The 27,082-nt window shown below is 45.6% G+C and overlaps 3 protein-coding genes across 11 annotated transcripts; 2 read left to right on the forward strand and 1 right to left on the reverse strand.

Annotated features, from left to right (window-relative positions):
* Positions 1 to 5,381: 5,381 nt before the first annotated feature.
* Positions 5,382 to 13,961, reverse strand: LOC146178508 (THAP domain-containing protein 11-like). Of its 8 annotated transcripts, none has more exons than XR_014700609.1 (6): positions 13,580 to 13,923; positions 13,305 to 13,479; positions 12,322 to 12,388; positions 11,630 to 11,855; positions 10,958 to 11,021; positions 5,385 to 6,138 (listed from the first exon to the last, which is right to left on the reverse strand). XR_014700609.1 is itself a non-coding variant. In XM_084578322.1 (5 exons), exons 1-5 carry the CDS (start codon positions 13,743 to 13,745, stop codon positions 5,975 to 5,977), a joined length of 636 nt encoding a protein of 211 aa, XP_084434448.1. In that variant the 5' UTR covers positions 13,746 to 13,961; the 3' UTR covers positions 5,382 to 5,974. The 8 variants fall into 8 exon arrangements, 3 of the variants coding, with proteins under 3 accessions (XP_084434448.1, XP_084434449.1, XP_084434450.1); XR_014700607.1 differs by lacking the exon at positions 5,385 to 6,138 and adding an exon at positions 8,521 to 9,865 and having other exon boundaries at positions 13,580 to 13,912; XR_014700608.1 differs by lacking the exon at positions 5,385 to 6,138 and adding an exon at positions 10,293 to 10,475.
* A 36-nt stretch (positions 13,962 to 13,997) lies between these two features.
* On the forward strand, positions 13,998 to 19,103 carry LOC146178509 (uncharacterized). Of its 2 annotated transcripts, XR_014700606.1 has the most exons (3): positions 13,998 to 14,570; positions 17,069 to 17,221; positions 17,741 to 17,878. XR_014700606.1 is itself a non-coding variant. In XM_084578321.1 (2 exons), the coding sequence occupies exons 1-2, from the start codon at positions 14,286 to 14,288 to the stop codon at positions 18,752 to 18,754; spliced, it is 1,299 nt and encodes a 432-aa protein (XP_084434447.1). In that variant the 5' UTR covers positions 14,047 to 14,285; the 3' UTR covers positions 18,755 to 19,103. The 2 variants fall into 2 exon arrangements, 1 of the variants encoding a protein (XP_084434447.1); XM_084578321.1 differs by lacking the exon at positions 17,069 to 17,221 and having other exon boundaries at positions 14,047 to 14,570; positions 17,741 to 19,103.
* A 3,231-nt stretch (positions 19,104 to 22,334) lies between these two features.
* Positions 22,335 to 26,541, forward strand: LOC146178510 (transcription factor MafK-like). Its single transcript, XM_084578325.1, has 3 exons — positions 22,335 to 22,755; positions 23,191 to 23,509; positions 25,631 to 26,541. Exons 1-3 carry the CDS (start codon positions 22,740 to 22,742, stop codon positions 25,845 to 25,847), a joined length of 552 nt encoding a protein of 183 aa, XP_084434451.1. The 5' UTR covers positions 22,335 to 22,739; the 3' UTR covers positions 25,848 to 26,541.
* The last annotated feature ends 541 nt before the right edge of the window (positions 26,542 to 27,082 follow it).

Here is a 27,082-nt window from a genome sequence, read left to right on the forward strand (position 1 = left end):
GAAGGCGCCGCACCGGCCGCACCTCAAGGTCTCACATAACCTATCAGTCCGTCATCATTCATACGTCATCCCCGGCAAGTCCCCCTCCTCCCGGATGTCCTTTGGGCGGATGTTTTTGTTTCGGGGTGACGGCCGTACCCTGGCAAGGGGGCAGTCGTGTGGTGACACGCACAGAGCAGTTACACCGAACACTATGCCAACTGTGTTTAAGGTCCCAACTGTGACAGCAGGCCGAACACAGGTAGACCGGACCTTCATTTGACCTTGGATGTCATGAAGGACAACCGTACTCTTGGAGTGCTTCATATTGATACTGTAATGGCACCCCCAGAGACCGGGCAGATAATCGGTGGCGTGCTCCACGTCTATGAACGCTTGCTCGCCGAGGTGACGCTGCTCACGACTTAGGTGAAACCAGACCTCCCTGCAGACTCGTGCGAGTACCTCATAAAGGCCTGGGACACTGCGTCCAAATGCAGTGACGCACCTGGCTAACCAGCCTTGATACATGCACTCAACGAGCAAGAGCACAAACTGTTTCACTGCATGCTTAGGCAACGGGTGGAGGTACCTGATAGTCTGATATGGCACACCTGAAATATTAAACAAGGTAGTCACTCGACGGAGGAGGGCTGCTGGGAGAAGACACTGTACAAAGATATGCACCTCGTCTTCACGACCACCACAGAACGGGTATACTTGGTGCAAGCTCGCTCGTGTAAACGCCCTGCTGCGAAGGGGGAGTGACCGTGCGCAAGGCGGTACATGGACGTTGCCCTACTTGCATCCAGGAAGTCCGCCAGTATCAATTTCCATCTTGGACGCATATCTAACCGATCGCTTCAACTGTGCCTAGGGGGGAGGAGCTTAGGCGTTAAAAGATTGGCTAGATCTTTTAACGGTATTGCCAGAATGTCTATGTCGGCCTTGAAGTCTCTGAGTCGCTCAAGCAGTTGGCTCCTTGTGCGTAAAAGGGCGAAGGAGAGCCAGAGCGGGGAACACAGGGGAAGAATGTACTTTGAGAGAAGAGACGTAGGCGGGTGCTCAGGAAGAACGAGGTCAAGCTTCGAGTCAGGGACATGTCTGAGTTCAGGGCTATCTGGGTCCATCTGACGTGTAGCACTGCGGTTACTATGGCCGGGTCCGGGATGCCGAGGCTTTCCCTTATCCCGAGGCTGTTTCACCACAGGCCTCCCGATTTGATCCGTCATTCCATTCCACCGGAAACGGAAAAGGATCCTTTCAAACCGAAGCTTTGTACGTGCCTGCAGAGGTGTTATACAGGCTACATACGTCAGGAACGAGAACAGAATGGACCGAACAACTGTAGCCCGTGCCGTGCGAGGACACGCCAATGTCCCATATTATCTAACTCTTTTCAGGCTTATCTTTAGCAAGATGCCAGTTGGTCTCTGATAACCCGTCGGAGCGGAAATGGTAACCTAATATGCAAACCTCATCCTTCGAAGGGAGGCCATGAGGGGAATTCGGACTGGACGGTGCTTGACTGATGTACAGGGCTGCACTCTTGGATTTATTTAGCCTGGCCCCACTCGCCCTGCAGTACCCATCTATGATGTCCAGGACAGAGCAGACAAAAATAGGGGCGGTCATTTTCAAAGGCAGCCCCACATATTAACTGTCTAATAAGGAAATATGCTAGATGGGTACATCCCCATGGGTTGGCCTTAGCCTCTAACCCAGGGCCCCACTAGCAATACAAATTACAACAAACATAGCACAGCGAAACTCTTTTTGTTTCATCCGGGATGACGATAGTCAGGTCGTTTGCGTAAGCAAACATGGGGACATGCGGAGAACTTGGCGGTAGCGGAAATCTGCCTATCTGGGAGTCTTTTGCTAACTTCTGCAGGAGTGGTTCGATTGCAAGCACATAAAGGGCAGGCAACAAGGGGCAACCCTGCCGAACTTCACTGCCTACATCGAAAGCCTGCGACACCATTCCTTAAGCTATTACCGCAGAGGTGGGCCTTGAGTATAAGACTCTCACCATCCTCTCGAAATCAGAGTGGAGATCAGCCTCCTCTAACACTCCGAAAATGTAGGCATGACTGATCATGTCAAAAGCCTTTTCCTGATCAAACGAACAAAGGATGCCTGACTGATTGCGCGCCTGCGCCCAAAGAAAAAGGTCTCCAAGGGCGAAACTCCGTGCCGTTGTCAGATGGGAGGAGGTTTGGCACCAGAAGGCGCCGCACCTCAAGGTCTCACATAACCTATCTGCCCGTCATCATTCATACATCATCCCCGGCACGTCCCCCCCTCCCGGATGTCCGGGGGCGGAGGTTTTTGTTTTGGGATGACGGCCGTACCCTGGCAAGGGGGCAGTCGTGTGATGACACGCACACAGCAGTCACCGAACACTATGCCAACTGTGTTTAAGGTCCCCACTGTGATAGCAGGCTGAACACAGGGAGACCGGACCTTCTTTGGACCTCGGATGTCCTGAAGGACAACTGTAACTTTAAAAGGCTTCATATTGACACTGTTATGGTACGCCCAGAAACCTCGCAAATAATCGGTGGCCTGCTCCACGTGTCTACGAACTCTTGCTCGCTGAGGTGACGCTGCTCACGGCTTAGGTGAAACCAGACCTCCCTGCGGACTCGTGCGAGTACCTCATGAAGGCCTGGAACACTGCGCGAAAATGCAGCGGCGCACCTGGCAGACCAGACTTGGTACATGCACTCAACGAGCAAGAGCACAAACTGTTTCACAGCATGCCTGGGTAACGGGTTGAGGTACCTGACAGTTTGATATGGCACTCCTGGAATGCTAAACAAGGTAGCCACTCGTCGAAGGAGGGCTGCTGGGAGAAGACATTGTGTAAAGATGTGCACAATGTCTTCATGACCACCACAGAACGGGCAAACTGGATGCAAGCTCACTCGTGTGAATGCCTTGCTGCGGATGGGGAGCCGTCCGTGTGCAAAGCGATACATGAACGTTGCTCTGCTTGCATCCAAAAAGTCTGCCAGTATCAGATTCCAGCTTGGACGCATATTAGACAGATCTGTTTGAACGTACCTAGGGGGGAGCTTCGGCGTCAAAAGATTGGCTAGATCTTTTAACGGTACTGCCAGAATATCTATGTCGGCCTGGAGGCCTCTGAGTCGCTCCAAGCAGTTAGCTGCTTGGGCGTAAAAGGGCGAAGGAGAGCCAGAACGGGGAACACAGTGGGAAAACGTGCTTTGCGAAAAAAGACGAAGGCGGGTGCTCAGGAAGAACGAGGTCAAGCTTCGAGTCAGGGACATGTCTGAATTCAGGGCTGTCTGGGTCCATCTGACGTGTAGCACTGCGGTTACTATGCCCAGGTCGGGGAGGCCAAGGCCTCCCTTGTCCCGAGGCTGTTTCACCAAAGGCCGCCCGATTTGATCTATCATTCTGTTCCACAGGAAACGGAAGAGGATTCTCTCAAGCTGCAGCTTGGTACGTGCCGGCAGAGGTGTTATGCAGGCAACATACGTCAGGAACGAGAACAGAATTGACCGAACGACAGTAGCCCGCGCCGTGAGAGGGCACGCCAACGTCCCATACTCTCCAACTCTCTTCTCAAGCTTCTCTTTAGCAAGAGGCCAGTTGGTCTCTGATAACCCACCGGAACGGAAGTGGAATCCTAGTATACGAACTTCATCCCTCACAGGAAGGCCATGAGAGGGGTTTGGACTGGACGGTGCTTGCCTGATATACAGGGTTGCACTCTTGGATTTATTCAGCCTGGCCCCACTAGCCCTGCAGTACCCTTCTATGACGTTAAGGACGGAGCACACAGATGCCTCGTTCGGAACGACGATAGTCAGGTCGTCTGCATAGGCAAACATGGGGACAGGCGGAGAGCCTGGTGGTAATGGAAATCTGCCTATCTGGGAGTCTTTTGCTAGTCTTTGGAGGAGAGGTTCGATTGCAAGCACATAGAGAGCAGGTGATAGGGGACATCCCTGTCTAACTCCACGGCCTACATCGAAAGCCTGCGAAACCATACCTTGAACTGTTACCGCAGAGGTAGGCCTTGAGTACAAGACTCTCACCATCCTCTGAAAATCAGAGTGGAGGCCAGCCTCCTCTAACACTCTGAACAAGTAGGCATGACTAATGATGTCGAATGCCTTTCCTTGATCAAAAGAACAAAGAATGCCTGATGCATTACGCGCCTGCGCCCAAAGAAAGAGGTCTCTAAGGGCGAAACCATGAAGCTGGGTGGAGCGGCCTGGAACGCAACAAGCCTGATACGGACCTAATAGGTCGCTAATGAACAATGTTAACCGTTTGGACAGGCATCTCGCGATGAGCTTGTCACAGTTCAGGAGCGTGATGGGACGCCAGGCTCTCAGGTCAGTGCGTCTCGACTCGTCCTTACACAGGAGAGTGATCAGCCCCTCCCTTTGAGTATCTGACAAAGCCCCCTCACTAAGGAGCCTATTCACTAATGAGGTGAAAGGACCCCCCAGTTGCCCCCAAAATTTGACGTAAAACTCAACGGGGAGGCCGTCCGTCCCTGAACTACGATTCCGATTGGAAGCCTTAATGGCTGCTAAAATTTCCTCTGCCTCTAAATTTCGTCCCGTTCGTACTCTCGGTGCTGCCCGCTCACTCGTCGACTCCTCACTGCCATACCCAAGGTGCGCCGCCGCCGGCGTAGACGAGAGAGGGGGAGGAGGCTGCTCACGTGTATTGAGCCAGCTTCACATCCGCTGCCGCGGCGTAGCCAGGAGGGGAATGGTACTGGCGGCCTGCTGAAGAAGGCCGGCGAGCTTGAATGGCTTTCCACAATATATATAACCGGCTAAAAATTGTTTTCTTGGCCAAGTAGGGAGTCAGTGCGGAAGAGGGGCAGGACCATGTGCCTGTTTAAAAAACGACTGGGTCCTAGCCCCGTGAAACCAGCTGAAGGTTGCTCAGAGTCCCGTGGTCTAGCCTACGCCATTTTCAGTTCTGCAATGTAATTGTAAATGGTAATCAACCAACTATTTAATTATTGGCTTCAAGGATGAAGTGCCTATAGAGATTGCAATGTCTTGAAAAACAGCACATTGAAATGTTTTCACCAAGCTTCCGTACACTTGCTCTCTTTTTTGTCGGCATTGAAAGATAACTCGCACAATAAAAAGAAACCTTCCACCTCACAGCCATGCTAATTCATAGCCCTCTTCTCAAAATAAAATCCGCTTTTCTCTGGAGCTCTCTTTCCGAAGGGGTTTGCGCGTGGACTGGGTAAGAGGTGTGAGCCAGCAGCGTCATATGATAGCTTTCTTTGAAATCGAGTGCATGAAACTACGTGACAATTCCTTGATGCAAACATCGTAGGTATACAGTAAAAGTTTCGCAAGGCGGTCTACAACATTTTAATGAGCATTTTGTTCCTCAAGACAATAACTGAAAAATTAGCTGACGTAACTGATTAGTATTTTCTAATGATTAATCTTGAAGGCCGAAAAATCTGCAGGTTATTTAGACCACATGGTGGAACAGCTGGAAAACACGTTCACTTTGTGTAAAGATATCCTAGATGTAATCAACAATGCGATACTCCTCGATGCTGCGGAAAGAGGCAGAACTAACGGAGAGCTGGCCAACGACAAGTATATTCTTTTATCCGGTTCTGTATTTTACATCACTTCTCATTGTTCATATGTGTATTACGAAGTGCTAAAAACGTTCAACAAAGTCCGTTTGCGCTTTTCTCAAACACCAAACTAAAAAAGGTGAGCTGCTGGAACAGCGAGCATGGCTGTGATTTCGTGGGCCCCCTGGGAGAGTTGCTGGAGCACTTCGAGAAACGCTGTGGTTTCCACGCAACCTCCTGTCCCTTCTGCCGGCACACCGTGCTCCGGAACGATCTGCCTGGACACTGCAGGAATGGGTGGGCTGCTGCCGATTCGTCAATGCAGGGAGCCCAGGAACCCGCAGCGTCATCAACTTCGACCGTACGTCTCCTTGCCTCTTCCGTGAACTCTTACTGCGACGTACTGGAATCAATACAGAGTCGTCTGGACGAACTCTCCGAGGAATTGAGCAGTATCAGCGTTTTCGCGCAAGACATACGCTCTGAATGGGACGCCGTCTCGGGGTCACTGCGTGAATCGATGTCTGTTGTGGCCGGAGCTTCCGTTGAGCTGCCTGGAACCGAGACAGGGTTGGAATCGCGTATGAATTCATCTGACGATTTGCGGCGAGTTACGATGAAGACCCGTAGCAACTCTGTCTAAATAAAAGACAGCTTCCGTTGACTGTCATGAGTATCATTTCTTTTCGTTTTCTTTTTTTTACTGTTCTTGCAGTTGGATCCTTTTGTTCTGGTTTCTTGATGCCAGGTACTGTCTCCTTGCTTCTTCAAATAAGGCTCTCGATTGGGCAGGGGTTAAACTGAGAAGACAGATATGGAAAGACTGATTATGCTCTAGAATTGAACTCTGCCATTGTTTTTGAGATGTGCACTGCAGAAGTGGCTAGCGCCGGAGCATCTGGGCTCCGAACAGAAATTGTAAAGGGACACTTTTTTTTTTTTTTTTTTTTGGGGGGGGGGGGGGGGAGGCACACACTGACTCTCAGATCCGTTCGAGAAAGCAAAGATAAAAACACAGCATGATGCACCCATCCCGGCTGGTCCTTTTTTTTTTTTTTTTTACCTCCGCGCCTAAATCGCAAACAAACGCTCAACTAATCTGAAACAGTGTGCTTCCCAAGCATAATTCAACACTGAAAACCATCATGAAGCAGTTTTTCTTGATCGTATTAACGACAGTGGAAGAAATGTACACTGTTTTGGGCCAGCCATTGAAAATATATACTTTCTCAAATAATTTAAATATTTATTAGCCGTAATATTTATTACCATTAGTGAAATTTTCCTTGCAAGCAAATTCTCTTGTGAAGACTGCAGTATATGCATAGGGCCATTCCTCTTACACATTTTGCCAGGGTTGAAGCCACATATCACTTCGTACGATAATAATTTTCTTTTTTTTTTGCAACAGAATATGAGATATATCATACTCTTCTCTGGACATACTCTATTACATTTTTACAGTAACCACGTTTTCCATTTTTTGGTCGTTTCTTAAGGGGCACAAGATATTCATTTCTCATTACATTTGTACAGTAACCGCCCATTTTTGTTTTTTCGTTTAAGGGGCAGAAGATAGTATTTATTTCTCATTATTTCATGGAATTATGAAAATTGTATTCGATTATAAGCTCTCCCATGATATACATACTGTTAATCACAAATATTCCACATAACAATTGTGGTATTGTATTAAAATAAAACACAGCTACTACTGACACTTTCCGCATACACATTCATCAGCCATGTATGTTACCCATTAAAACAATGTGTTGACGAATGATACTACCAAGAAATGTCATTTTGGTATAAATACAAAGCTGTGATCTTTCCTAAAAGACACGTAAGGTTCCTAATCAGGTACTGTGGCCGAATTCATTTATCTCAGCCTGCTTTTACATATATAAAGCTTGCCACTTATAAGCTGGGCCATGAGATGGTCGCCCACCGTGCTCAATGGCAGTTTTTGGACAATGTAGACAACCCAGATGAACTGCAAATAATGATTGATGACCTATACAGGAAAAGTAGAAAGGTAGGCTTGAAAATCAATATGCAGAAGATTAAGGTAATGTTCAACAGCCTCGGGAAGGAACAGCAGTTTACATTAGGTAGTGAAGTACTGGAAGTAGTAGGTGATTATGTCTACTTAGGACAGGTAGTAACCGCAGATCCGGACCATGAAAAAGAAATAACAAGAATAAGATTGGGATGGAGCGCATTTGGCAAGCACTCGCAGATTATGACTAGCAGCTTACCGGTATCGCTCAAGAGGAAAGTATACAACAGTTGCATTTTACCTGTACTCACCTATGGGGCTGAAACGTGGAGGCTAACCAAGAGAGTTCTACTTAAGTTGAGGACAACCCAGAGGGCTATGGAACGAAAAATGGTAGGGGTAACATTAAGGGATAGGAAGCGTGCAGAGTGGGTCAGGGAAATAACTCAAGTTACCAACATTCTAGTGGAAATTAAGAAGAAATTTGCATGGGCAGGACATGTAGTGTGAAGAGAGGATAATCGATGGTCGTTTAGGGTAACAAACTGGATTCCAAGAGAAGGAAAGCATAGCAGGGGGCGGCAGAAAGTTAGGTGGGCAGATGAGGTTAAGAAGTTCGCGGGGGTCAAATGAATGCAGCTAGCACAGAACCGGGTAAAATGGAAAAATATGGGAGAGGCCTTCACCCTGCAGTGGGTATAGTCAGGCTGATGATGATGAGACAACCCAGGCATGAGATGCCACCACTCTAAGCTGGGCACCACAGCACAACATGTAGACTCCTTAGTCACCTTAGCAAGCCATCACTACTCAGCAAGCAGCGGTGGAAGTACTGCAGGTCCGGCACAGCTGGCATAGTCAACCAGATAGCATTGCAAGAAAAAGCATACAGATAAAAAAAATATGTTTAGACAGCACTGCCTAACTTCGGAAAGGTAATTCTAAAATCCTTTTATTTCGCAGGAAAAATATAAAGGGAGCGAATGTTTTCTGGAAAAGGAGATTTGAGCACCTTTCAAGCCACGTGTACAACATGTATGAGTGTCAAGTAGTGGCTACACACATATTCAGAAGTGCATATACATAGACAAAATCGAATGTGCCAAGTTATGATGTAGACCAGAAAGTACAACTTCACTCCTTGGGCTGCCATTGTGATGTAAACGATTTTACATGCCATATCATATCCTGCATGTAACTGGATGCGTCAAGGAACATAACTGCAGCAAAATGCTCCTGCAAAGCCAGCGTGCAGAGCCAATGAAACATGCTGCAGAGCTCGCTTTCCCCTTTGGTAGAGAGGAAACGACATTGAGCATGAGCGCCTGTCGAAATTGGTGCCTTGTAAGAATTACCCCGAAGTAAAGAGGATGTGCTCATGGGACGATGGTATGTAATCTCATTATGTAACACTCATCAGCCAACGAAAGTGCTCTCAACACCCACTGGAATGCATTTCTGGAACAAATACCGCTTGACAGTGAATAATTGCTGCATGCAGAAATGCAATCCTTTATGGCTGGATTGGAGGAGAGAACCCCAGTGCCAAAATTCTCTTCCTGTTCTTTGAACAATAATGTGTGGAGGCTCTCACTAACTTTCAAATATAGTTTACCTGTTTCATACCTGCAGTCAAAACAGTATTCCTAACAAAAATGAAGATGCAAGTTCATTTCCGTTTACATGGGAACTATGCTTACACAGTGTATGAAACACTTAGCGCGGAAGATCCGTCTATTTGGCTACAAAGTTCACTCAACACCGCACACTACTTTCTCTGATCGGATATGTAGGCGCTGGAGAGCTCTTTGGAAGCATTCAGGTATCATGGCGAGACAGAGCCTGTGCGGCATGCATACATGGCCTCAAGCGTCCGTCAACAACACACAATTTGTGTGATCACTTTTGTTGCACAGCTTTGAGATCTTTGCTGCTCATATATAAAACCTTCTCGAAAACGTGAGCTTTGAGGTCTTAGAGTGCACGTACTTCAGCTTTTTATTCCAGAAAGAACAATGCAACTTGCCCTTTAATCAGTAAAGCAAAAGTGATATATCATATGTAAATGTGTATGCAAAAAATATAGTAAAAGAACTTTGATGTTTTATCCTTGTGCATGAGAAATAAACAAGAAATCTGAACTCCACCTGCCATTAAAAGTTTTTGGTAGTTGTATTTTGAATACAAAACATATTTAAGTGCTGCAGCCTAGGGTGGTGTTGATCTCATGTACACATTAAAAAACTGCAGCTTCATTAACTTTTCCACGGTGGGCATGCTTCCTGCAAAAAGAAGGTGAAAGGAGGGCAGTGAAACAAGTATTCGGATGCAGCTGGTAGTTTTCAATGACAAGGGCAACTGCAGTTTTGTGGGAAAAACAATTACATTTTGTTTTTTCAGACTCTCTGCAAATACGTTTCAACTAAATATGCTGCGCTGTACTTCGACGGCACTGACCACAACAGAAATCTCAGCGGCCCTGCTGAGCATTTTTTACACGACTTCAGTATGCAGCCCAGTTAAGCACGCAGCACCAAGAACCAGAGTGGCATAGTGCAACATAAGCCACATCTTTAATATAGAAACAAGAACGCACAATTTTAGCCACTGGCTTCCTCTTGCAGGTCTTGCTGAACAATGTCAAGCCTGGTCATAAGATGCTCAGGGCAATGAGAACTCTGGAAGCAGTAGCAGAAAAGAAAAGCTACTTACACAGAAGTGCGTCACAGTGCAGGTAATACTCTATGGACTAAAGCTTGAGCTGCCTGCTAGGGAGTGGTACTTATACCACTGCAGTCAACAACGTGCACTGTAAGCTCTGTTGTCAAAGAAGATCAGCTGTGGCTGGTGTGTCCTGATGGGTTGATTAAAGCCAATTCTGGCTTAACGGAGCTGCACGAGATTAAGTACCTTTACTCAAAAAGTGGCAAACAATTCATTGAAGGCAAATGGCATGCACTTATCATTGCTTCATATGATGGCATTTGCAAACTGAAAGAGTTGCACGAGTATTTTACTCACATTCAACTATATGTGACAGCTGGCAATTTCTATGTCTAAGGAGCAAATAGTGCTTACCATTGCAAGTTGCAAGAACATAAATCACATGCACAATTTTGCCAGTCTGATCATAAAGCTCAACTGGAAGGTAGACAATGATAACAAAATTCTTCACCTTCTGGACCAATCTCTCTATACCTATACAAACACTTATGTTGTCTTGGCCATTTGCTCTGCGGTAAAATTTATGCTACTAGCAAATGGCAGCACCATGATCACATCTGCTTCTGCCACATCAACACACACCCCAAAAAAAACTTAGTCGACAAGCACGACATCTTCTGACACCAACAATAAAATTAAATCAGGATTACCTGTGATGAAGGCATCTGCTGTCCTTCCTCCATATGTTTTAGACCCGAATGTTAACGAGGCCACCTGGGGAAATTTCGATCAGAAATTTGCAGTATAGGTTCCTTTATAATTCAAGTACATCAAGGATTGAAACTCTACTTATGCAGGGCGTTCTACCGGAATTTCAGTACATTCAATCACAACTCTGCATTTAGTACAGTGCAAGTAGTTGGGCATTGTTGAAAGTACAGCCTTTGTCAAAAGTTTAGAGCCCAGAGGGTCTACTTCTGAGTCATACTATTTGGCTCGTAATGCATTCCCAAGTTTTCAAACTTCCTGAAGGCAATATTTCTCGTCCTACACTCTCGTATGGCTTAAACTTCCACGATTGTTAAAGAAGTTATAATATACAGCTTAAAAGCAAACCCTCGGGGCTCTAAACTTTTGACAAAGGCTGTACATCATCCCTGTGATGCCACTCAATCCAAGTTAATGTTTTTGTAAACAGCATCTCAAGAATGTCAAGAAAACACCTGTATGCAGTTCTGAGATGCACATCAAACAAGCCTCCTAGTGCTTTTAGTTTCATCAGAAAATAGTAAGTCTGTCAGCTTTTGTCAGTACGTGCAATGTGTCAGATAGGATACTTGCTAGCAATGAAAAGACTGGTAACGTCGCCAAGCGTGGCTCACCATGGCATCCTCATCAGACTACTGTTTGAGCTCCACGGGAATAAACACTCTTGTGATCTGGTCCTGATGCTGTGCTGCGTGTTGCACAAGGTTCAGTTTGAACAAAGACTGTTGACACAAGTTTACATGAAGCCTGTGTGCATGTAGTGTTGCTGTCACTAAAGCTAAGAAAAGCATGAGGGCCAAGTGATGATTCTTCCTTTTGAATTGACATCCTTGTTCCAGCCTGCAACAAGGAAAATGCATTGTTTATACACTGGTTTGAAAATTATCTGCATTTGGTCAGAAACATGTGGCTGTCAGGTACAGTGTACAATCTCCATACCTCCTTTATTTTTGCAGCGGAAAGTTTTGGGAGATCTTCTTTGGGCTCACGACAGCATAGATCACCGACTTAGTAAAGCATAAAGAATGTATAAACTGGTGTGGCATCTAAATAGAGCACAAAACACAACACGAGCTCGCTAGCATTTGGGTGAAATTACACTATGCAGGGAAGTAAATACCAGTGTTAAACCTTCATAACAGCAACAATGAGAGAAAGGGAAAAGAAAAATTGACAGCAATATCATATCTCCATGTTGTGTATGTACAATACATTTAATTAAGGTAATGAATTTCATCAAGGAAGCTGCTTGATTTCTGCTTTATTTATGCATAATGCATGCAAGCAAAACTTAATGAATCCATACCTGCTTGTTTTCTTCCCGCCCTGCTTGACTTGCTGAAAGAAGCTTGTTCTTTTGCCGTTTGATCAATCTGGAAGCCCCACATGAGCAGAGACGTTAGTAATGCTATTGCAGTTAAATGACTGAACTTAGGCTTTTGTTCAGATGCTGCAATTCATATGTACTTGGTACAAGGCAAGGAATAAACAAACAAAACAAGAACGATTAGTCTACCTGAATCATATTTCAATTACAAACTGCTCAGCAGGGCACCTGGAGATGCACTGTACCAAGGCGTGTTGTTACAGAATGATTTCGCTCTTATTACTATGCGAAAACTAATTGGGAAACAGTTCTGCGGCTGACTGTTGAGGGGTACTTAACGCCACAAATTTAAAAGCATGGAAATTCCACTAAAGTAAGTTTGTTAGTACAGATATTGTGGTCGAAGTAATATTAATGATAAATGAAACAGAAGGAATTCCTCCAGGAGAGTATCGCTTCCTTTTTATCGTAAATCTACAAATCTTTCACAAGCAAGCTTGTTGGTAACCATCATGGAATAAAACATCATTAACCAAGGAACCAAGGCAATCCAACATTTATCTGGGCAAAAATCACGTTTCCAAACACCTTTTTTAGCTGTTGCAAATGACCTTTATACAGCACGAAAATCCCGCGTACGTGATATAAAGCTTGTTGGTAAACACCACCGGTGTTATTATTATGCATGTAATTAAAGCATAAAAGCTTCCTCAAGCTGTCATGCTTTAAGCTGAAAACTACCAGCTTTGTTATTTGGTTAAAAAATAGGATTACTTAGAACGCACGCCTCCCCTAAGCTCCCACGTTTCTGCCACCTGCCAACGAATAAACGGGACGATGCGTCGATTGCGCTGCAGTTAAGCCGCGCGCTGTCACAATTTGTACTGCAGTACATTCAAAAGAACGACCCCGATATGAAAAAAAAAAAAAAAGACTGACATTTGTCAACGCACTGCAGTTACCTTTGGTAACGCCTTTGGGAATCTACAGGCACTGGCGTTTTCTTGTGTACAGGAGGGAAAATGCTGGGGTTATAACTTGGGTTCTTGGATTCCTCCGATTTCCGATTACCGATAAAATGACGACTGCAGATGCGGTTGTTCGGCGTCGGCGCCCAGTCTCCCGTCCCGTAGCATGCTGGGCAACACAAAGTTAAAATTTCCGCGGTTACAGCACAATTTAAAACATTTCGCAAAGTTTCCACGACCACGTAGTAATCAAACGCGTGCATACGTACAGTAATGTCTTCGAACCAACCGTATCCAGGTCGCGCGCCGTTCATGCTGGTGTGGAAATCGTCTTGATGGAAACCGGTAAAAATGAATCGGCTCAGAAGCGTTTGCATAGCTGTTAGTGCAGCCAACAACACAGCACGTCTGCCTAGACTTCGTTTTACGAGACATATTCACGCACAACACGAACCCGCACCGAAGCTAACTCCGCCATACAGCTAATACAAGTCTGTGTATTAGCTCTACGAACTCCGCAGCATGGAGTTTCCTCCATGATCCGCAGTCTCCAATGCGCCGGCTTCATTCCGGTAACGAGGGAAGCGCCCATTGGCGGCGCCATCGTCCGGCCAGGTAGTGTTTGGTCGCGTTTTTCGTGAAGCCGCAGCGACAAATTTCACTTTACTGACCTTTGCCGAATCAAGAAATCTAACCAATCTAACATTTTAGTAACCTTGGACGCAGCAGACATACTTTTCGGCTTCAATGCAACAGACAGTGGCGCCAGCGCTCGGGTGGCGATGGACAACAGCCAATGCAACGTTTCCTGCTCTGCTTCGAGGCATTACGGTCACTGCCAAGCGCTTGCTGTAACAGAAACAGTGGCATATTTTTCCTTCGTGTCCGTCATTAGTTAGCGGCATTGCAGCAATCGCGGCCTGTGACAACAGGGCGCTTTCTTCAGTGTGGTCGTGTCTTTCCTACCATCCAAACATGCCGGATAATACCTACCGCCTCTGCGGCTTTGCGACCGGCGTCGACTGGAGGCCCGTCACATTCAAGGAACCGCTACCGCCGACGCGAGTGTGCAGCCTGTGCGCCTGCGTTCCCATCAAAATGGCCATCTTGCCCTGTGGGCACGCTATTTGCTCGACTTGCCTGAACGGGTGCACAGAGGGCGACGGCCACTCTACCTGTGCCATGGACGGGACGCCGTTCGAACTGGACGTGAACGTGTGCTGGATTGCGGCTCCTCGAGACCACCTATCCAAACTGAAGGTATGCGTACAGGTGTGCGCTCAGGAAACGGTGAAATTGCCGTGGCATTCCAGTGCGCCCAGTTCGCCGGCTTCTCCCCATTACATTATTACGTAGTTCGCAATCGTAATATCATTGTTTTGTTTTTTTTTCTTCGACACTGTTTTGTGCTGAAGTGCCTTCACAGGCAGCAGATTACTGGAGGAAATACCCCCATCACTAGAGCATTGAGTGCCATTTTATTATCTAGAGTGCACGTAAAGGCAGCAGGTTTCTTGTGGGACATACCAGTATCCACAGCTAATGCAGTCTGCACTGGTTTTGGTGCTTGTACTGTAATTCACTGTTGCAGTTAATTCCGGCCATCTTGACAGGATTTGGAAATTATGCAATAGCCATTTATTTTTTGTGATGATCATATGAGAGACGCCGTAGTGGAGTCCTCCACTATGGCGTCTCTCATAGCCTGCGTTGCTTTGGAACGTTAAGCCCCACAAACCAACCAACCATTTGTACAGTAGTTGCTAATATAACCTCGTTACAATAGACTTCAGCATCAAAATTGTCGTTTTACTAGTAAGCAGTGCAAGTGCTCACTGCAATGAGCATCGAAGAACGAGGCTGACATCAGCTGGCTGTTTCATCATTATAAAGGCACTGAGCAATGCTAAGGAATGAAATGGCAGCTGACGGATGACTGCACTGACCAAGAAGTGAGATTTTTTTTTACGTACTTGGCAGCATATAAAAGGTAACACAGTAACCACAAAAGCAAAATAAAATGTGTGGTACAATGCCCATCTTCTTGCTTATCTCTGATTAAGAAAAGCAGAGTCCTGGGGTGAGGGGAATAGAGCTAGGCTTTCTGACACACGTCACCGTACCTATGAATGTTCACTGAAATGAATCTGTGACGCATTTCTTTCAATTTATTGATGACTAATCACTGCAAGATTCCTGATAAAGGTGTTGGTAATAGCGGAATTATTGTTTGCACAGCGTTGAGCAGGCGCCAAAGAAGAACATCGCACATGTGCACAGTTTCACACAGTCTGAAGAACATTGCGAGCAAATTTGCTGTAGTACTGTCTTCTTCCAGCCAGAACAAACTGGAATGACAGTGCAAGAGAGGCAGGAAGAACTAAAGACCGACAGTTGGGAGAAGCACAAGAATGTATAGTATTGAGTGCCACTGCAGAGTAGTTTAGAAGGTTCTGCTATCTTGTCACCAGCTTTACATTGGCAAAACAGGACAGTGCTTTATTGATTTCTCAGATGGGTGCGTGAATGCCATAAAGAACCAGTCACGGCAATACTACACAGCTGTTCATTGTGCTAAATAAAAATATTGTGAGCGTTTTTTAAAAACAAGACACCATCGCTTCATTTAAAGCTAACCCTGCTAGACTCATTTCAGAGGCAAACAATGTTCATAAGTATGGTGGCTGTGCTTCCTCAGAAATTGGTTTTGATCTTTCAGCAACTAGTAAAGGGAATTGCATTGTATCGTGCTTCTTAGTATTTGTTCTTCATTCGCTTTACTTCCTCTATGTGTGTAGCCAAGCCTGCAGCAATAAATCATTTGGCTGTCTTACTTCTTTCGCTATTCCCAACTTTCATACTAAGGAGGACCATTGCTCCTCGAAACACTGTTGTTGCCTACCAGCATGCCCGTGCAGTGCGTACATAGTGTCAGTAACAAAAGAAGTGAATGGCAACCAAGCGCATATTTTTGCTACTAGCCAGTGTTTCGAAACCGCATTTGTAAAGGGTAAAGAATAAAGTTGAACTTCGGTTCTCTAATGCACACTAATAAATTCAAGCACTTAATCGCTCCTGCACACTTGGACTGCAATTCACTCATCCTGGAGACTTTTGTCTCCTGTATTGCATCATAATCAACCTTCCCTTGCCCTGCACTATATGTGCACAGGGCAGAAGCAATAGTGATGAACATCTAGCAACCTCTGACTAACAGGGTGCCAGAGCAGGCTCTAATGTGCGCACAGAGTTTTGGACTCTGCTGATTTCTACTTTCAGTGCTATCGAAGAGCCGCAGTAAGTGTTGGCTGCTTCAGCATAGTGCAAAAAGAGGGTCACTATATCACACTTACTTTTATGGAGCTCTTTGGCTAAAAAAAAATACTAGTGTACGTCCACCTCATACGGTTCCTGTAAAAATGTCACACTGGCAAAAATCTTGGTACCATTGCCTAATGTGTGAAGCACTGTACATCTTTGAAAGTCAAAGGAGGTGAAGTTGAATGCAAGTGGTCCAAAAAGGATTGTTCAGATTGCATGCATTAAATGAACGTCAACTGCATAAAAACTGTGACAAATTAAGACTTCCCTCTAAAGTATCGTACTGAATGTTGTACAATAGTAGGCACTGTTGGGCAATGCTGCACAAAGACTGCTAAATATGAATTAGCGTATGTTCTTTGTTTGCAGATGTTGCTACATTGTTTACACGAAACGTAGGGGCAACATTGTTGGCTCGTTGCTTCTCTGTATTGCAGCAGCAGTATTGGTTCAATGCAATAAAAAGCTGCGCTAACAAGAAACGGACGGAGGAAAGGCAGGATGCACACAAACGCAACTGACAACAAGAAGTATTGGGTATCGAAAGAAATTCCTCAGCCTTTCGAGACATGGCAGCTGCATTGACAAAGGTGGACATGATTTTCCAGCGTATTGCAGCTTTGTATCAGGACGTTGGCTGAAATTTTATTGTGTTGTGAAATATAGTTTGCAGTGAACATGCACATGGGAAGATCTATAATATGTTCAGATAGTGCGTAGCCGGATTGTTTCTTCAATTGGCTTTGACCTGAAGGTGAATTTTCAAAAAAAAAGTGCACATGACAAGCATTCTTCCTTTATGCGATATCAGAACAAAACCCAACTCCAGTTTTTTGCTTGTGTACTGATCTCAGTCACTTTCTTTTATCATTGGCGACTACAATCGTGCATGAATTTTTACAGCCAGCATGCATGCATGCATATATATATATGAATGCGTGTATAAAGCTGTATAGTTTTCCTTTGTTGTTGGCTGATGTTTAGCGGATCCCAATGATTAGTTACTTCTTTATTTCAAAACTGCTGTAATGCAGAGAATTCTTCTATGCATATTTAAGCATAAATCTATTTCTTAAACTTTTTTTTTCTGTTTTCTTTCTCGCATGCAGGTTACCTGCTGGAATGCAAAACACGGCTGCGTTTTTGAGGGTTCTGCTGGCGAACTGCTCGAGCACTTTGAAAAACAGTGTACATTTCATGAAACTTCTTGCCTTCGATGCGGGCAGCCTGTATTGTGCAAGGATATGCCGATACATCACCGTTGCATGTGCACTGGCGGCACCTCTTCACAAGGAAGCGTCCCAAGTACTGCGCCCATCTGCGCAGCAGGCGGCATGCAGGAACTGGATACAGTGTCATGTTCGTACCATGACATTCTTGCATCGATACAAAGCAGGATCAACGAAATGGCAGAAGCATTAGATGGCCTGGGTGCCAGGTTCGTGGCTTACTGTGAAGAATCCAACGCACTGAGCACAGGAAGTGCAGAAGACATTGGCACGCTGGTGGCAACTTTCAGTGAGACAAATGATGCTCTAATGGAGGGCTTCAGAAGCTTGAAGCGGTCTCTGCCCTCAGAGATCATTAGTGCACTTCCTCGGTCCCTCGAGGATGCACTCATCACCAGTAGACAGGTCCTGGCTCCAGCACGTGCAGAGGCGGCTTTGTGTAGTAGCCCAGTTTCAGATGAGTTTGATGACCTTACAGTGTGCGTGGTGCTGACAGTTATTCCTGGAGACTGGGACGATGAAGAGGGATACTTAGCTCGTTACCAGTTTGTGAAAGACATGCCCATCGTCTTTTACGATTATAATACCGGTTTTAACATTGCGTGCGTTCTGTGCAGGAAGTCGAATTTTATTACAGTTTATGCAAGAGAGGCTAGGACTACTGACTGCACCTTGGTCAGTGTGCGGGAGCTTAAACCTAGTGATCTGAACTCACCGACCATCAAGGGCTCCAGTATGGTGTATGCTGTGAGGCAGAACCACAACTGGATATTCTACCAGCGAGACAAAGTTTTTAGGTGTATGAGCTCCTTGACAGAGCTTGATGGTGAAAAGTATGTCTATAAATCAAAGATTGATTTTCTCTTAATATTTAACGAAAGAAAATCAAACTGAGCAGCTGTCCACTGTAAAAAAAGAGAGCAAGAAAACATTTTCGGCTGCATGTAAAGTGAGGAAACATTCAGGGACATCACTGACTTGATATCCCTCGCGGTGCATAGTCGCACACTGTTAAAAGAAAATGAAAAGTGAGATGACAAGATGTAGTGAGCTACGCATGTTCGTTTAGTGAAGAATCTGCAGTGGCATTTACCTCAGATGAACAGCTACATAACTTTCAGGGTTACCTGAAATTGTAATTTTTGCCATGTACATGCAATGTTACTTGCGAAATCCTTTACTCAGTGCATAATCTCTTGTGTACGAGTTGTTTGTTTGCATTGATTAAAGGGTCATGAACTCATATCTGTCTTCACTTTAATGTCACCCCTGTCATATATGCGATGTCAGCACTCGTTAAAGAACTCAGACGCTCAGAACTGATACGAAGCCTTCCACTATGTCAACTCCCATAGCGTATGTTGCTTTGCAACAATATATTTAGGCCTTCGTTAGCTCTCTTCCTGGGTGTAGAATTACCAGTGTGATGGCACAGTCGAGCAGACCATGGTCAGCAGCATAACTAACCGTGTGTTTCACAATCTTTAGAGAAATATGGTTCTGCAAAATTGTGATTGCTGGGAGAGGCGTTAAGGCAGCACTGAATAATATGTAAGGGTGCTGACATAAGGAATATATAAAGGCAACAAGAAATAACGCAGGACAGATCCAGGATACACTCCAGGAAGCAATTTATCATCTTTTCTCTCGTCTATCTGGGTGTGAAACAACCAGACAGAGTTTGGGAAGCTTCTGCCTTGTAATGGCTGTCAAGCATAATTCATCACCATAGTTTTCAAGTCATGACAACACGTGACCACAAAGTGGCACACCACCATAATGATTATGAAGTGACGTCACCACAAGTTTCCCTCCCTCACGCGCGGCCACCGGGCCAGCAGTTACTACCACCTATGCTGTCGTTACTCTGTATATATGACACCAGGACGGCTGCCGAAATTGGGACACATACAGCCACCATTGCTGTCAAAAATTGAAGCCCACCTGTTTGGTGCAGAGGGTTCAGAGTGGTGGAAAATTATTAGGTACGGTATGGAGCATAGAATTACTAGTTGAGAGCCAGCATGTGAGGGATTCGCACTAACGACCTTTGATCCTCTAAACCATAATGGGAGCGACCTTCGGTGGGTCGTGGCGGCCGAACCAGTGCCCGCAGAGGGACGCCTCTTCATCGCTCTTGCTTAACATGTTGGCACCCGAATTCGGGTTCCAGGAGTGAAATTCGGATATAACGAATTAAGCCTACCGGATATAACGAAGGCGTTTGCCCGAATGAGTAATCTGCACGACCGGTAGCTTATGTAAAGCATAATTGGAAAAGACTGCCTAACATGGAAAAAAAAAAAAAAACAATTCCCCCCCCCCCCCCCCCCAAACTTCAGTGGAACGTCTGCGAAGATGGTAGTGGCATTTTTTATTTTCATTTTGTTATTGATCTTTATTGTTTTTATTCACTTATGCTTTTGTTTTATTTACTGTCATGTGAATTGGTGACATCATTCACTGAGTTACAGCATAGTGCACACCTCGTCAGCTTCATGCTTTTCCATAACCCCCCCCCCCTCTCTCTCTCTCTTCTCTGCGTTGCGATCACGTGACTGGCGCCACTTTTCGTGGACGCATTCTTTGGACAATTTCCAGCCTCAGATTTCCGGTCTCGTGAGCCATATAATGGAACTAATACAATACTTCAATTTAGAAAAAAAAAAAAAAAAAACGATACGCAGAATCATACAAAGACCTCAGCAGACAGAGGCAGTAACCTGGAGGAACATACAGGCTAGGACATTTCCAAACCTAGCAAAGTACCACAAAATCTGGCCCGAAAAATTCGAAAATAACACATGCACTGCATGCGGTGAAGTCTCGGACATCCTTCACATGATAAGGAACTGCATAGAGCAATTAGAGAAATATAAAGCTCAAGCACTCAGATAAGCGGAGTGGGAGGCAGAGCTGGCCCACACGGGTCTCTCTGAGCAGCGCAGCCTGCTCACCAGGGCCCGGGAGGCAGCCCAAGCCAATGGTATCCTGGACTGAGGAAACCACCCACGCTATTCTGTGAAACAAAGTTTACTCTCTCTCTCTTGTCGACAGCGGACGGCGGGTAGCACAGCTATCATAACGCAGCCAGGCTGAATTGACCGAGTCGTTTTCGACGGTCCACCGAGCAAACACGCGGCTGTTCATGTGCTGCCCTTACGTATGTGTAGGGTGTCGACAGATTCCTGAGGAACGTATGCTTCGACGCTGCATCCGAAAGATCTGGTACCCTATGAAGAAATACAAAGCAGTGCGGCGAGGACCCGGACAAGCTCCGCGCGGACGACTGACTGCACTATGCGTCTGGGCCTGTGGCCGCCCGTCGCCATCGCCGTCATTCATAATTTCTAATTACTTGCTTGGATTGGCGTCGATGTTGTTGACATGTGCGAGCCATTCGCGTCGGCGTCGCTGAGGGATCATTTGCCTCCTCGTACTCGTGCAGACGTATTTTTAAAATCGTGAAGAACTCGCGCGAACGCGACCATGAAGACGAGGCTGTGTGGCAGTGCTGTGCTGCGTCGTCTGCTGCCAGCGACAACAATAAGCGTATTATCCAGCATGCATCGCTGATCGGATTCATTCATTCACGAATATGCGATGCATACATGTACAAAAGCTGAGCGCATTCATGTGGTCAGCTAGCTGTGAATTATATTGATTTTCAGATAGTACATCGCAATGAAGCGTTGACACGAACCAGCCTGAAGCGCAAGCAACTTAGATCACGATATCAGCATGAACCATAACGCATGCTCATGCTTACTTGTTAGGCGTGGTTTGAAGCACGCGCTGTAGTTTCTTTGGCTGACACGGACACCGTTCTCGTTGACGAGTGAAATAACTAGGGTCGCTTCACTGTTTATCACAACACGCAATCGTCGCGCAAGCTGTCGTCTGCTTTCATGCGGCGGCTGCAGCTGCACCATTTCGGCACTGACCGCTGAGCGCAGTTTTGCTGAACTTTTCATGAACTTTTCGTGAACTCGACCTGCACGACGGCTGCACTTTTTGAAACGAACGGTGCGGTGCAGAGGGCCCCAGCCCCTTGCTGATTAACTAATGGCGAAGTGCAGCACCACGTGAACCAGTTGTAACGAACGTACCTTCGGAGAAATGCACTATTCTGGCATCGGAAGCTATCTTAACTCGGACGAAGCGCTCTTCGCTCAGAATTTTCGACGACCACACCATGAAAAGAACGTATTCATAAGAAAGATAGAAAAAAAAGAGAAGGCTTTTTTTTTTTTTTTTTTCAATTACTACCTGTAGCCATTTTCTTCGACGTCAACCAGAAATTTGCACATTTCGCTTGAGTTCAATAAAATTTTTAGGTGCAGGAGAACGGAGAAAAAGAGAGAGAACAAAAAATGTTCCCATTTATCACAGTTATCAAGATATACAGGCTGAGACTAGGGCGTTGCAGAGTTTTCCTAACCTCCTTCTGGTTTTCCACACGACAGAGCCAAGAGAAATACGAAACCGAAACTAGACACTGCTGGTCATGCAGTGTACGAATTTTGACTCGCTGTCTGCATAACGTGTGGTGCAAGCTCTCGCCGCTTTCGCTCTTTTGCTGGATAGGTTGGTACGAATCTTCACTGATGTGTCACGGGAAATTATTGCAACTTGAGTAGTTATTCACAGAGGTTGTGAAAGTGTCGCAACGTATCTACTGCGCGCCTCTGAGTGACGCATGACTGACTGAGCCGGTCGTTCGGTGCCCGACGCTGAAGCAAGTTGTCGACTTCACCAACGTCGAAATATACGTTGTCGTCTTACTGTAGGACATTTTCCTGCACCCGCGAACCTTACCGACTTACCGCAAGCCTCGTCTACTCCGTGGTGTTGTCTCAAGTGTTGCGTGGTCATCGCCATGAGTAATGACAAAGGTCAGCGTATTCTTTCCCACTCCGGTATCATATCACTCAGTCTGTAACATGCACGATAATATATGTCAACTAGGCTTACATAACCGTTACCGTTACTGATAACCACATTCCCTTCACTTTTCCACTACCCGGCTAAAGCGAGGACTTTGTTTTCAGCCGAAAAAATTTGCAGTATGGTCCTGCGCCTGCTAAAATGAAAATAGGTTTCATTTCATTCGACGCGGTGTTCCGCACGTTTTTGACCGCACGATATTCCGCAAGCAACGAGAGATTCGCTTGGGAAGTCGTGCGTTTACAAAAATTAAAAAGAAATAACAGCGAGACAGAGTCTGCAGTGATAGACTGAGGCTGATATAAGTGTATCGCGGATTGCGATGTGTACCGCAGCACATTGCTCGCTAACGTGGGTTGCGGACTGTGCAAGTCATGGTGCAGGTATTCACGTCGAGGATGAGCCTGGCAAGAACGACACTGTGCAAACGATCACAAAGCCGCACTGCGGCGACGAAGCGGCCGTCGGAGCGATTGCAGGGGACGGCGATCAGCGCTCTCAGACCGGTGAAGGCCAGGCCCCGGCGGGCGATTCGTTCGCCATATGTCACACCTTAGGCCTGACCAGGACTGACCTCGTGAATATGTCGGTGCGCCAGTTGAACTTCCACATGCGCTACGCCGGCCTCAACGGTCAGGAAATCCGCGACATCAAGCATCTTCGGCGCATGCTCAAGAACAGGGGCTACGCGGCCATCTGCAGGTAAGGAGGGCCCAACACCTTTGTTTTCATGCCCTGTTGCATCCTCTAAGCAATGGTAAATGCCACCCAGAGAACTTGCTAGTTTGCTGGTTAAACAGGCGCCATGAAATCATGACTGCAAAGAAGACATGTGGGAACTTTTTCTTGATCGTTTCAAGGAAGTCAATACTCTTGTCTTCGTGCTCAATTGTGAGTGATAATTGCATCTTAGATACTAGAATTTAGGACAGGAGAAGACAGGGCCCATTTAATTGCCACTATAGAATCACATGCACTAGATACTCACTATGGAAGCTTCGTAACTTGTGTTCAAATACATGCTGGTATTGCACACAACCACAGGGAAAGGTAACAGCAGACGAAGCGTATGGTGCTTATTGTTTCCCAATGGCTCTTTACTTTCAATCAGGCACACCTGCCCCCATGTGCGAGGAAACACGTATCAAGCTGTGCTCAAGCGAGAAGGGGAACTGAAGCGCTTTAAGGTGGATACTTGGGCTAGTTGGAAAGCATTATAATTCATAATGGCTAGTGCTATATTTTTTAAACGTGAAGAATGAGGAACGCATTCATACACTGATACAGCACCGTGTCTTTGTTCCAATCTTCACTTCCTGTGGATATTACAAGTGCATCGAAGCTATTTGCATAAACCAATACAGGCTCCACCATTTGTCACCTTTGTTGTGGAGGTGTGTCTTGCAACAATACAAAATGCACTGGTATGAACCTTGAAGTAATGGCACTGTGTCCTGCACTGCTCCTTAGTGTTATTCTGCAGCACGACAGCCATACTTCTGTGAAATGTTTGAGAAAACTTGTTGCTTTAGCACACTCCTTTGTGTGTCCCCATACATGTGCTAAAACTTGCCATAGCAGCGTGCCTCCTTAAAACAGTTTTTGTGTTTGAAACCTACTTCCTTCTTCCGACATGTGCACAGCTGAAACATGCCACATTGTGGTTCAGGTATGGTGTATGGTATGCAAGGTTGATGCTCCACAGCTGAAACATGCCACATTGTGGTTCAGGTATGGTGTATGGTATGCAAGGTTGATGCTCCACTGGGCTACAGGAGAAGCTGTAATGGAAAGCTCTTGATTAATTCCTAGCGTGTGGGGTTGTTTTGACGTGCATCACATCACCACAGCTTGAGGGTGTTTTTGCACTTAATCTTGAATCAAATGTAGCTGCTGCAGTGTAGTGCAAGTCTTAGTGTTGAATGTCTTTTCTTTGATAAAGCAGTGCCTGAAATTTGAGATACATCCTCTGACGCACTACCCTTTGTAATCTCTTAGTTTCGCGCCTTTTCTGCGAAGCCAACATCCTTTGCGCATTTATGATGGTGCTTATTTTATGTGAAGGCCCATGTCCTGTGTGCTTTATACCACCTAACAGCGTCAGTAATGGTATTCTCCAGCTTGAAGTGTCCACACAGACAGTAAGTGGGTAACAAGAATTTTGTGACGTTTACACACTGGATGCTTGTCAATTCAAATCATGCATAATTCGAACTGCAGGTCACCTGCGGGTTCAATTCAATAAGAGTTGAATGTAGTGAAAGAAAAAAAAAAAAAACATTCTGCCAGTATATTGCGCATGGGAAATTGGTGTGAATAAATAAAATAAGGTTTTAACCACAGATGAATGTCAGCTAGCAGGGAAGAGGTAAACGTTCTGCCAATATTAATATAATTCTGTAATTAAAGGTGATACCATTACACATTGTCTCAGAAAAATGTTAGGAGACGCTAAAGATTGCTTAGTGCAGTAAGGTGAAAGCATTTCTTTTTTTATCTTTTTTATGTATACTTTCTAAATATTTCATTTTTATTCTTGCTTTTTGTTATTATAATTTTATTGAAATTTTTATTATGCTTTTAGTATAATCGTTAGATTCATCAATTGGCTTGTTATGTGGCTACTGTTGGATTGGCTATGGATCTGTCTCAATTTACACATTCCTCCACACGCCACTGATGAGCCAAGAAAGGCTTTTGCCTTAAAAAATGCACAATGGCCTTTGCACAATGAGCTTGCCCAGCGTGGGACTTGCATAGAGGGACGATGGCAATGGTTCAGGGTTTGTAAGTCCGAATATGGGGCACCCTATCTTAATACAGGACACGCCGGGTGGTGCAGCGAGGTCACTTGGAAGAACAGAAGGAGATGCTCCGTGAGCACATCGAGACTCTGGAGGCTGACAACTGTGAACTGGCCGCAGAAGTGGCACGCATCCAGCGAGACTACACCGGGCTTCTTACCTGGTGCATCGAGCACCGCATGTTGACTACCGAAGAGATACAATCAATCATGGGCTCTCCACAAGACTCCAAGTAGGAGCATACCATGAGGGGAGTTTTAGTCCTGGCTTGCCGAGGATCTTTCATCCCTGCTGGATGGGAGGAACGGCACCACAATACCACATCGGCAATCAAGACCACTGGCTTCGAATTTGGGCAGAAATCAAGCCACAGGCTTGCACATGTGGTGCAGCCGTCCATGCCCTCTTTTTTTTCTGCGATGCTTCTTTGTTGCGTCCTAAGTCCACAGCACACTGCTGCCTTTGTCATATACTGTTACAGCAAAGTGTGCTGAGAATGTTTACTCATGGCAACACATGAATAATATGCAGTTTTATAGAACGCTGATGCTGAAGAGCAGCAGTTTAGGTTATGGAAGAAGTGGAAGTTTGGTTCAAGCGTTTGTGTTGTATTGCAGTGTTTCTTCTTTGTTGTGGCCTACATGTTTAAAGCATTGCTAAAAAGTTCGCTGTCCATTCTTGCTTTGTTGGGTGATGTCGAAGTCAAATTCTGCAGGGGTGCTGCGTTGCTTTAGCTTTGAAGACCACATCACTGTGTTGCAATGAAGTCGTCAAGAAAGCGACGAATGCCTGCAATGTCTTGTTTAGCTACCATGGCAAGTCAGCTATAAATGCTGTAGATACTGTGATATAAAGAAATACAGAACAACTGTCCGTATTACATGACTTGGTCCCACTGTGATATAAAGAAATACAGAACTGTCCGTATTACATGATTTGGTCCCACCTTTTTCTTGTCATTATGCAGGAGCATATCCACACCAAGCAGTTGAAATAGAATGTAATTAGTGTTTCTACTTTTAGATTGGTCTCAAAGAAGCCTCTATGTGCCTATGCAAGAGAAAAAAGCAACAGCGTGCTAATGTTGTAAACTTTCGACACTCAGTTGTGCTCAGTTGACGCTCAGTTGTGAATTTCCAGCTGGCTGGGTGTCAAGTGACTTCCTAAGATCGTCAGACTAAAATAAGACTGTTCAAATTACCCTTGTTGACACTCCTGTTGCGTGACCACGCAGACGTCACAGGCATACTCTCATGGACAAACATAATGTCGACAGGACTATGTGTCTATTCAGGTATAGGTGAGTATCCACCGGCTATATTATTGCACACACCCTTCCTCCCCTCCACACAAACTTCAGTAAGCCATATTTTCACTTTATCATAGTGATAGTCATACAACCACTTTCAGTGGTTGTATGACTATCTCTGACCATATACGTTGTGAAACTGTGCTTCGAAACATGGTTATA

This window comes from Amblyomma maculatum, chromosome 9 (assembly GCF_055883805.1).
Source record: "Amblyomma maculatum isolate TAMU_Amacu chromosome 9, ASM5588380v1, whole genome shotgun sequence".
Lineage (NCBI taxonomy): Eukaryota > Metazoa > Arthropoda > Arachnida > Ixodida > Ixodidae > Amblyomma > Amblyomma maculatum.